The sequence below is a fragment of the Zerene cesonia genome, unplaced genomic scaffold (genome assembly GCF_012273895.1).
Source record: "Zerene cesonia ecotype Mississippi unplaced genomic scaffold, Zerene_cesonia_1.1 Zces_u001, whole genome shotgun sequence".
Classification (NCBI taxonomy): domain Eukaryota; kingdom Metazoa; phylum Arthropoda; class Insecta; order Lepidoptera; family Pieridae; genus Zerene; species Zerene cesonia.
Window position 1 is genome coordinate 1406422 of NW_024045131.1, and position 11986 is coordinate 1418407.

At 34.3% G+C, this 11986-nt stretch overlaps 1 protein-coding gene across 1 annotated transcript; it reads right to left on the reverse strand.

The window, feature by feature from the left end:
• Positions 1 to 1674: 1674 nt before the first annotated feature.
• LOC119838172 (D-arabinitol dehydrogenase 1-like) lies at positions 1675 to 9832 on the reverse strand. Its single transcript, XM_038364015.1, has 9 exons — positions 9689 to 9832; positions 8050 to 8174; positions 6774 to 6940; positions 5281 to 5382; positions 3455 to 3550; positions 2956 to 3033; positions 2496 to 2589; positions 2145 to 2252; positions 1675 to 1789 (listed from the first exon to the last, which is right to left on the reverse strand). Exons 1-9 carry the CDS (start codon positions 9830 to 9832, stop codon positions 1675 to 1677), a joined length of 1029 nt encoding a protein of 342 aa, XP_038219943.1.
• Between the last annotated feature and the right edge of the window lie 2154 nt (positions 9833 to 11986).

Below are 11986 nucleotides of genomic sequence, written 5' to 3' on the forward strand. Positions count from 1 at the left end.
ATAGAAGTGTGTATCGAGTTAGTTAACCCGTCGCAGCCAGGTATACCCCGGGCGGTGTCAATCACGACTGCCCGTTAAATGCTCGCTATTTAATTTAATTATTGTCTGAAATTGTACTGGAGTTTGTTGGAAGTGCTTGGGTTTTAATGAATTATCTATATTTAATTGTAAATGAGTGATGCGAATGATAAATATATTGTGCTATCCTACTAGTCCTATTAATATTATAAATGCGAAAGTTTATAAGGATGTGTGTGTGTTTGTTGCTGCTTCACGCAAAAACTACTGAACGGATTGCAATGAAATTTGGTACGTAGACAGCTGGACAACTGGAATAACATAGAGGCAACTTTTTATCCCGATATTCCTACGGGATACAGACTTACGCGGGTGAAACCGTGCCAATTCGGGCCGAAGCGTGCTCGACTTCCACAATAAATAAAAAAATAAAAAAAAGGGAAAAAAAAATCAGTCATAGTGGGCACTGAGCTCGTGGTTCACCTGATGCTCAGCTATCACCACCGCCCGTGAACATTCGCAAAGGCTCAGACCTCTGCGTTTGCGCTTCCCGCTTTTAAGGAGTAAGGGATATGGAAACGATGGATGACTGCAAAGAAAGAAAAGACTGAGAAAGGTAAAGAAAAAGAAAGAAGCCTCCGGATATACCAATTTTCGTTTAGTACTTTTGTATGATACATAATTTATTCATATTCTAAGGCATTTTCTTTTGTCATATTAATTAAATAGCAGACTTGATCATTTAATAATATTGCAATTTATATATACGACCATGTTTGTCCGTCTATTAGTCAGAGTAAACTCTGGAACGGATGAGGCTTTAGAAACTTACGTTCACTAGATTATAACGGACCTTGAAGGAAAATATGATTGTCACTTAAAGAGTACTTGGTGAACGATTTGTATCTTGCTTACTTTATCTTAATTTAACATAAAACCTATTCTATTGTTATGATAATTATGCGAAAGTATATTCAGTGGGTTGCCTTTTCTTTCAAGTCGCAATGGCCAGCAATTCGACAGGCTACCTCTTGTGTGTAAATATCACATTCCGATGGGTATTTATTTACTTTCCGAAAGCTGGTATTTTATAATGACCATGAATATCTCGTCTATATCTTTAGTACATTTTTTAAATTATCCAATTCATTTTTATTTAAATTATCGCCATCTTGTGACGAATAGCCTTTCAGGATTTTTAACAGGTTATTGTATATAACGCCATCTAGAGGCCTATAGTATAAACTTGACGCATAATATTGCAGCATCTATTGCCAAATAGTGTAACCAATTTTAATTTACAATTGTATAAATTTTATCTATTGATCGAACTAATTATTAATTACTAATAAATAAAACTGTATGTAATTTAAAAAAGTGATTATAATGTTTAATTCTAGACCAAATTCATTAAAAACTAGGGATTTGTGTCAATGACAATAGATGGCTCTGATATATAAATGTACTTACTGTTTATCTTGATAATATGTGATTATGCAGAAATTTTGATGTTTTGCTATTAGTAAATAATAATTTACCATAAAACGTGTTTAGTTTTCATTCAGAATATATATTTAACATAATCTAATCTTTTGGTTAACTTGGAAGGAAGCAAAGGAAGAAAAATTGTCATGTACTTTTTAATTAATATAAACTTTATTCAATTTTAAATATCGCCTTCGAAATAGATCCATCCTTCAACGCAGCCAATGCCTGTTTATATTCCGACAAAGCGAATGTCTTCACTCCCAGCTTTTCATAATCCAGATATCTGAAATATTACAACATATTTATAAATTTCTAATACTTGTATGAATTTATGTATAAGAATTAAGTGTTTTTAAGTAAGTATTTAATGACAATGAACAATTATAAAAATATATTATGTACGGGTTGAAGTAATAAATAAATAAATTTGAATGTTGAATTTGATGATAAAATTAAAAGTACAAGCCTTATAAAACAAGTCCTATTTGGCGAGAAATTGCGTTAGAAGAAATTAATTAGAATTGGAATTTGAATTTAGAATAAGATGATAAAAAAGGCGGATACAAAGGCTGGTATTTGGCGGGAAATTATATTATTAGCCCGAAATATAAATTTTCTGAATAAATAATTAGGCTCACCTGTCTCCCATTGCGCTAAGAAGGCCAATAGCCTTTGGGAAACTGAAGGGGTTGATTTTAACCCCAATTATTGTCAATTCCTTGTCGTAAATAATGTATGGATTTATTCTGAAAATTTTAATAAAAATAGATGAGTTTTTTTTAAGCATGTATGTGTTATATTTCACCAACATACTTAATATTCATATTCAAAATGTATTCTAGTCATTATGAATTGGCTTGAATCGATTCAGTACTTTGAAATAATAACAAAAATTGTGTTTTACGGATTATAAGTGTAGGAAATGTACAGAAAATATTTTTCTAGTTTCAACACTATAAAACTAGATGGCGCTTTAACAGAATACATACGACGCTTGGTGGTTCGGCGGGCAGCAACCGAACACAACGTATTTCCCGCCATGACGAAGATAATTGAAGCTTATTTCCATCACTTTACCGACACCTACGTACAAAGTTTTTGATTAGTATTAAAGGCAAGGATAAATTCGGTTGAGGTATCACGATTTCGTATATAGTTATATTGAAACGAATAATTAAATTCTTACAATTTAACAATTTAATTGACTTCAATCAAAATATCGGGGCGGAGGCTCGAAACTAGCAAAAATTGCTTGATTTATTTAATTTATTTGGGCATAACGAATCGGTGCAAAACCTATCATCATAAGAAAAGTAGCCTATCCAATAATACAATAATTTATAAAGCCTAGTCCCATGTATAAAGCTAAACTCTCATAGGTTGCCTGTGTCCCTGCAGTAGGAACAAATATATTATTAGGAGAATAAAATATATTGTTATTTAGTTTACCTGTGCAATCAATAATAATATCATACAACTGTTTTTCTGCCGCCAACACGTCCGGTGTTACCAGCCTGTAACCGGTTTCTGAAAGATTTTAACATATAATCTTTAACAAAACTTTTTTTTTTTATTTATATAAGCATTTTTATTATAATTTCGTCAAATTTATTATATGATATAGATATTTACATATATTATTCTGTTTTATTCTTTACTGAAGCAAAGGATTTTTGTTTATGGATGTGTAATGTAATTTATGTATAATTTATATTAAAAATAGTAAACCTAATTAAAAATAATAATATATAAATATTGCTTTGTGCCATCGCGTACACGATAAACATTCCTTTACAAAAAGGTTGCCTGGAAAAGATTGCTCTTGAGCAATAAGGCCGCCTTATAGTGCATTTGTGCCGGCATGGTCTTTTTTATTTTTTTACAATGTCAATTTAATTTTCGGTAATATGTACTATAAAAAATAAATAAATAAATAATATTTGTTTACCAAGCTTCTTAACAATATCAAGTCTGGTTTTGTTCATTTCCGAGACGGTCACGTCCCGGTGTCCTTGCAAATGTAATGTAGTGAGCCATAGGTTACCTGTAATTAGGATATATTCAATGAATCTATTAAAATATACCGAAAAAAATTGTATTATTATATTATTCGTAATAAATTTACACATTTATTTGTCATATTACACAGAAACATTCATATAAAAAACATTTATGTAAAAACCGTTAAGAACGACTAACTAGCGAGCTTACAAACTGTCGTTATTATCTATGATTATTATAATCCGTAACATTTGCCTACAATGCAAGGAATTTTTTTTCGTTTGACTATATATCTATAATCCGAATATATCGCAGTTATATATTACTAGCTGCTTCCCGCGGTTTCACCCGCGTAAGTCCGTATCCCGTAGGAATATCGGGATAAAAAGTTGCCTATATGTTATTCCAGTTGTCCAGCTGTCTACGTACGAAATTTCATTGCAATTGGTTCAGTAGCTTTTGCGTGAAAGAGCAACAAACACACACATCCTTACAAACTTTCGCATTTTTAATTTTTGTATTTTTAGTCTTTTTACTATAATTATATGCGACCGCGAGTCGCAAATAAAACATAATATTTACAAATGGGTAAAATATACATTGATAAGAGACATACGGATTCAAATGTAAATAAAACAGATAAATTCGTTTGTTAATGAAACACTAGATAAATCGTATCTGAGTACTGTATAATCTTGCGGTTTGTTTGAGATAATTATGTTTTGTTTATTGTCGAGTATTATTTAATAATCTCATTAACGTAATTATATCATTTTTGTAATGCTTGTTCTTCTTAAATTTATTATTAGTATTATTATATATGTGTTAGTAAATTAAATATCTTCTTTATCTTCTAGGACTTTTTCAGTTTTATAAAATCTCTGAAATTGATTTGAACCATAAGACTACCCGACACACGCCGTATGCTATCCAAAGAAACATCTGTATACAAAATTTTATACAAATCGACCGAGCATTTTCTGATATAGGCACGTTCAAATAAACAAACAAACTCATCAGCTTAATACCATTATGTATACATTAAGAATAGTATGAAAACAATTTTTAAAATAGTGTTCCGTTCTTTATATTATAATAAAAAAAAATATCTCTCATTAACTTTATTGTAGCAAATAAAGATAATACAAAAATTCGGATCATAAAGAAATGAATTCATAAACGGTCTTACAAAACAACTTAATAAAATGTAATTTAAAAGTAAAAGTAACAATTATTTGTAACTAGCTGCGCCCCGCGGTTTCATCCGCGTAAGTCCGTATCCCATTGGAATATCGGGTTAAAAAGTTGCCTATATGTTATTCCAGTTGTCCAGCTGTCTACGTACCAAATTTAATTGCAATCGGTTCAGTAGTTCTTGCGTGAAAGAGCAACAAACACACACACACACATCCTTACAAACTTTCGCATTTATAATACTAGTAGGATATAATATACAGTTTATATAAAATGTAAAACTCAATACATATCGTGAAATTTAAGCAATGGCATAGCCCTTAAGAGAGACCTGTATCAAAAGAAAGAATAAATAAAAATAGTAGAAACTGTAGAAAAAGAATAAATATGGTGTTTTCTTGTGTTTGATTTTACGCGAGCATTATACATTTAGAAATTAAAAACTTTTTAACGGAGACCAGTCTCCCGTGTCCACGCTCGCTGTAAAGTGTTCGAAATGTCGGGTTAATAATATAATGAATAAATCGCGTTTAAAATCCGTTAAAAAGTTTTTAATTTCGAAAAGAATAAATAGCTTACCGATAATTCCAGCTCCTACAATGAGTATTTTAGACCCAACAGGGATTGGTGACGCTCTGTCGTAGCCGTGAGCGACGCAGGAATATGGCTCGCAGAGGCCAGCTAAAACAAAACTTTTATTTTTTAAACCAAGACAAGCTATAAGCTTTGTTTTTTAATGACTTACTAGCTGTGACCCGCGGTTGAAACCGCGTAAGTCCGTATCCCGTAGGAATATCGGTATAAAAAGTGCCTATGTGTTATTTCAGTTGTCCAGCTATCTACGAAGCAAAATAGTATTATTATTCACCAATAGACGTCAGGAAAAAAAAAACACGAATAAAACACGAATATGACATTTTCTAAATAAAATTCCTAGTTAGATCGATTTATCGCCCCCGAAACCCCCTATATACTAAATTTCATGAAAATCGTTGGAGCCGATTCCGAGATTCCAATTATATAATATGTATGTATATATATATATATATATATATATAAACTATATAATAAAATAATATATATATATATATATATATATATATATATATATATATATATATATACAAGAATTGCTCGTTTAAAGTTATAAGATAACGATTTTTTATTTTATTGGAACGAAGTACCTTATCGCGTTGTGAAAGGGAGCTAGACGGAAAAAATTCTTACGAAAGTTGTCACGACACTTTTTGCTATAGCGAGCTATTGTAAGCTGTGCGGCGTCGCATGTTTCTCTGTCTGTCTCTCTCTCTCTCTTATGGAAAGCAAGCTAATATTTATTAAAGAAAATAATTTCTATTTCGCATTGAACAGAGCCTACTGATTAAGTTTATATAACATTATATTTGTTAATAATAAAAAAATATTATTATAACTTAAAAAATAAAATTTTATTACAATTCCTTCACTAATTAATCGAGAGGAACTTCGTTCCATCCAGGTGTCCCTAGACACCTCTCAAATTTTTTTATTTCAGACAGTCTTTTATAAACAAATTTGTACGCTTTATATAGTTATTTAAACGATCGATAAGTTAGTACAGAACAAACAATTAACCGTTATAAACTAGAATTTAAAGGTCTTCGACCAGCGTCTAGTACAGATTATCTTCTTTGGTATCGGGGAAATCTTCGAAAGATACAGACAGATAACACAAAAAATAAAAAATAAAAATATTTTTATTTAAAAAAAAATTAAACAAATTAAATTAATTAAAAAAATGATTTTGCTAAATGTACCGTGAATACATTTATTTTAATACTTGCTGGGCCCCGCGGTTTCACCCGCGTAAGTGCGTATTCTGAAGGAATATCGAGATAAAAAGTGGCTATATGTTATTCCAGTTGTCTAGCTGTCTACGTACCAAATTTCATTGCAATCGGTTCGGTAGTTTTTTCGTGAAAGAGCAACAAACACACACATCCTTACAAACTTTCGCATTTATAATATTAGTAGGATAACAAAAATTACAAAAGGGACCTCATTGGTAGATATAGATGTATACGGTATCTTACCCTGTTTGGTAGTAATGCCATCAGGCAACGCGTACACCTGATCCTGAGGGCATTTCACGTACTGTGCCCATCCGCCGTCCCTGAATATACCTATGGTACTGTTGATTCCGGCTGTGAGACAGTACTGGTAGTTGCCGTTGCGGCAGAAGGTGCAGAGGTTGCAGGCGCTGGAAGCAAGAGCTTGTTATGGATCCAGGGGCGATTCCAGCTCGTGTAGCGCCCGTGTGTAATGAAACCCTGGCGCCCTCTAGGTCTGACCAGTCTACGTCTTAGCGCCGCGCCCCCTCAGACAGCGGCGCCCGTGTAAATGGGGATCAGTATAAAATTTGTTTGGGGGGGGGGGACAAGACGAGCAATACAAGTATAACTCATCATAATTGTCTTTTTTAGTCATTTATCACAAAAAAATTAGAATAATATTACCTATATATGTAATCAATTCAATATTTATAATGTTATAGATAAAGTATTAAGATTAGATGTACATATTTCGAGAAACTGGTCGTATTATAAATATTGGATTGGAAAGCTAAGCAGTTTACGTTACGTGAGGAAGCATACTAATATTACAGATAAGATAATACGATCTGATATAGAGCTTTAATGAACGCGCTTATCTCAGGAAAAAGCGGCTGATTGAAAAATTATATGTGTACTAGCTACGCCTCGCGGTTTCATCCGCGTAAGTCCGTATCCCGTAGGAATATCGGGATAAAAAGTTGCCTATATGTTATACCAGTTGTCCAGCTGTCTACGTACCAAATTTCATTGCAATCGGTTCAGTTGTTTTTGCGTAAAAGTGCAAACGCACACACATCCTTACAAACTTTCGCATTTATAATATTATGTAGGAAGGATTAGATAGTCCATTTACCGAGGAAGAGCATCGGTTATATAACTTAACTATAAGATCAACAGAAGGGAAGCAGCATTGAAATATGCAAAAAAAAATAATTTTTGGAGCTTCCCTTGAGTAATTGTTATAATATGTACCTAGCCTACCTAGGTACATATTATAAACGTTTACTCTTTAAATTCAGATTTAGATTTTTTTTTAATCCAATACAAAATTACACCAATAGATTGTCAAGATAGTTAGGATCAAAGTTGTGGTTCTCACTTAGGGATCATGAAGGAAGCAATGGAGTGTGTTTCGGAACTGATTAAGTAGTTCGTTGGATGAGCGCGTTCAAACAAACAAACTCTGCAGGTTCATATTATTAGTAGTCGATATTATAATAATATTATCTGTGATATTAAAGAACAGGATTCTTACCAGTTGGGGTCAACGACAACTTTCTGTCCAACTTTGAAGACGGATTTCTTGCCCACTTCGATTATAGTTCCACTGAACTCATGTCCAAGGGGTAAGGGCTTCTCCTTTGATGCTGGAAACTCGCCCTAAAATAAGTGGCGTATGAAAACTACCTACTATGCATATAAAATTTCATAAAAATCGTTCCAGCTGTTTCGGAGGAGTATCTTAACTAACTTGCGAGGGGAACTTCATATATTCAGAGAAGGTACCAATATTATGTCTTTATATGTAACTTCTTAATCTACACTGTTAACTTCCATTGGCGAAAAAAAGGAACAGCAACTGTATTAATTTAATTAAAAGATGATATTTTAATATTATAGTAGGTATTATATTTCTATATTTATTGTGGGAGTCGAGCACGCTTCGGCACGAATTGGGCCAGCTCGCACCGGGGAAGTACCACACCCCCACAGAAAACCGGCGTGAAATAGTGGCATGCCACTGTGTTTCGTATGGTGAGTGGGGGAGCCGGAGGCCCGTTTCCTTTTCCTCACCCGTCCCAGTCCATTCCTTCTTTCCAGTCGTTAATCCATTCGTTTTCCCTTACCCCAAAAAAGCGGGCAGCGCATTCGCAGAGGCCCTACCTTTGCGAATGTTCATGGGCGGTGGTGATCGCTTACCATCAGGCGAACCACCAGCTCAGTTGCCCGCTACGACATTAAAAAAAAACGTCAGTAACATGACTTATGACTATGTTAGTAAAAAAAATGTTTTTTTTTTTTATTATAACTACATAGTGTGAGATTAAATCATTAAAACTACGCAACGGATTTGGATGGCGTTTTTTGTTTTTAATAGATAAGAGTGATTTTAGGAAAAGGGTTATATGTATACTAACATCTCTTAAACTACTCCGAATTTAATGCGTAAAAGCAACGGGCAAACGCTAGTATTGTATAACATTTTGTAAAATGTACATGTCATAAACTTAAAAAAAGCAAATAAAGATAAAAAATTAGGGTCAAGCATTTTAAAAATAATAAATAATACTATTATAAACGCGAAAGTTTGTAAGTCAAAAACTACTGACCCGTTTGCAATGAAATTTGGTACGTAGATAGCTGGACAACTGGAAGAACACATAGGCAACTATACTATATATTCATATATATCATATTTGATAAAGACTTACGCGGGTGAAACCGCGGGGCGCAGCTAGTATTGGTATACGAACAAACTAGATTAAGCGAGTGTTAGAACAGCGCTTTGTTTTACTTAGTATAGTATTAACACAGATAATATAATACTATACTAGTAGTATTATGTAATCCGTGGTTTATACCATTAATTTGAACTAATTAGTGTTTTTATGCCCTTGTGTTATCCAGGTCAAAGTTCAAATCATCTGTGATAATGTTTACTTGTATATAGGTAACATTTTATATGCTTCACTAGCCCAACGCCCGCGGCTTCCCCCACGCAGACAAAGATAAAATAGCCCGTAAGAGGGCCTCAAACCATCTCCGTATCAAATTTTAGCCAAATTGATTCATTACATATACTCGCATTTTTTAGGCATATGTAGACCTGTGTGAAAATATGGACCATAGACTATACTTTATGGGCAGAAGAAAGAAACATAATTTAAAAATACCTGAATTATATGTATATCCGTGCCACAAACTCCAGAATATTCGACCTTCACAATAACATCCGTATCATTTTCTATCCTGGGCATAGGATAGTTCTCATCATATTTGACTGACAGACTTTTACCATCAAAAACCAGAGCTTTCATATTGAGGCTGCAACAATTTTTTATTATAGCTAACCGATAAAATAATAAGAGTATTGTGGGGGAGCTAGAGGCCTGTTTTCTCCTCATCCTTCCCACTCCATTCCTTCTTTCCAGTCGTCAATTCTTTCCATATCCCGTACCCATTAAAAGCGGGAAGCACATTCGCACCGGCACTACCTCTGCTCTGTTCACGGGTGATGGTGATTGTTTACCATCAGGCGAACCGCCAGCTCAGTTGCCCGATATCACATAAAAAAGTAATACATATCTATGCAACCTCGCAAACTTTCCCCTCGAAAACACCAGCTGTGTTCATATTAGGAGGGTAGCACGCTTCGGCATTTGTGTCAGCTCGCACCGGAGAAGGTACCACATCCTCACAGAAGATCGAGTCTGATAGTAGCATGTGGATACTAGTGTGTTTCGTGAGTTAAATAAGGGAGCTGGAAGATCGTATCCATTTCCTTACACCTCCCAACCCTTTCTATCTGTATCCCTGAACTTTTTAATTCAGGAATCCATGAATCATGCTTTTTACATGCTTCAAGATTTTAAGCAAACCCGAAAAATTAATATAATAGCCAATAAGATAAATAAATAAATAAATAAATAGACCAATTGCCGGAAGATTATGAAAAACAATATATTTTTTTTAAATGCTATTTTAGAAACGGTATAACCTTTTTATCGTAATTCGTTTATATATTTTATGATCGAAAAATTTCTAGGTAGGATAGATGAACTTACAAGAATGCGTCCGATTCTTATCACAGCACAGTTTAATCTAAATAACTACTTGCTGACTCTGTAATACGTTTTATTACATAATCTCGGATAACCAGTGTGACTATAATGTTAGAAATTGACATTTATCTTTTTTTTTTTCAATTATGTTATAGATGGCCACGGGTGGGGCCGCATAATATGCGAAGACGAAGACGAAGACCAGGACCCTTATGCACGTTCCCGCGCCCACCCGGGTGAGCGCCCGACCGACGGCCCTTCCGACCCCCTTCATTCATGCGACAGCCATAGGCGAGGTTCTCATCCCCGTCAAGGGGGATTAGAACAAACCATGTGAAGCAGAGTGAACCTTCAGTTCACCCACGTGTCCGGGCTAACATGAAGTAGTCCTTCAGGCTAATAATCCCAAAGAAAATTATATACGACCAGCACTACCTGAACATTTATAGATAACAATTGATTGAATATATAACATGCTAATAAAATATGACCGCCTACTTGGTGCAGTGGTTAACGCGTGAGCTTAGAGCCGAGGGGTCCTGATTTCGATTACCGCTGGAGACGCAAAAAAAATGACTCGGTCTGGCAGGACATAGAAGGCTGATCACCTACTTGTCCATAAACAATATCGATCAGTGAAACAGATGTATATCATCTGTCCCATACCCCACTAGGGGACACGGGACTCCACTTTTTTTATAGATAACAATTGATTGAATATTAGAAGTCCCTATTAATATTCTATCGATATATTTTTCGAACTTTTATATTTACCCGTCCTATGAATCTTCGCTGAGTATATTTTATATATTTTATATGAGTATATTTTCGCCCTTGCGCAAAGTTTTTCATTGCCGGTTCTATTGTTCGTAATATACACGGTCTTTAGTACCTAATAAAAAAATTATAAAATAAAATAAATTCCAACCGTTCCCGAGATTAGTGCGATCAACAAACTCTTCAGTTTCATAATATAAGTATTTTATATTAATTGTAGTTAGTACTGGGAAGTGGACTAGATTTTCACTGTAAGTCATCTATCTAACTCTTGCTCCACTGCTCTTTACAAGATGGATCACCCTCGCTCTGATGCGGGAACATAGTACAACTTGAGTGTGGGACGACGCACGAGCACGCTTCGGCACAAATTGGCCCAGCTCGCACCGGGGAAGGTACCACACCCCCCACATACCCCAGCGTAGATCGGTGTAGTTAGTGTTGCATGCTGCAGGCGAACCACCAGCCGAATTGCCCGCTATCACAAAAAAAAACGTGTGTCTGCTGGATACTGGGGTACACTAATAATATATTAGAAGTAAAAGGCAATTAAACAAACTATATACCTAGTCTTGCCATAAATATTGTAATAAAGAAAAAAGAAAATTGTTAACTGCAAATAACATTTATTAC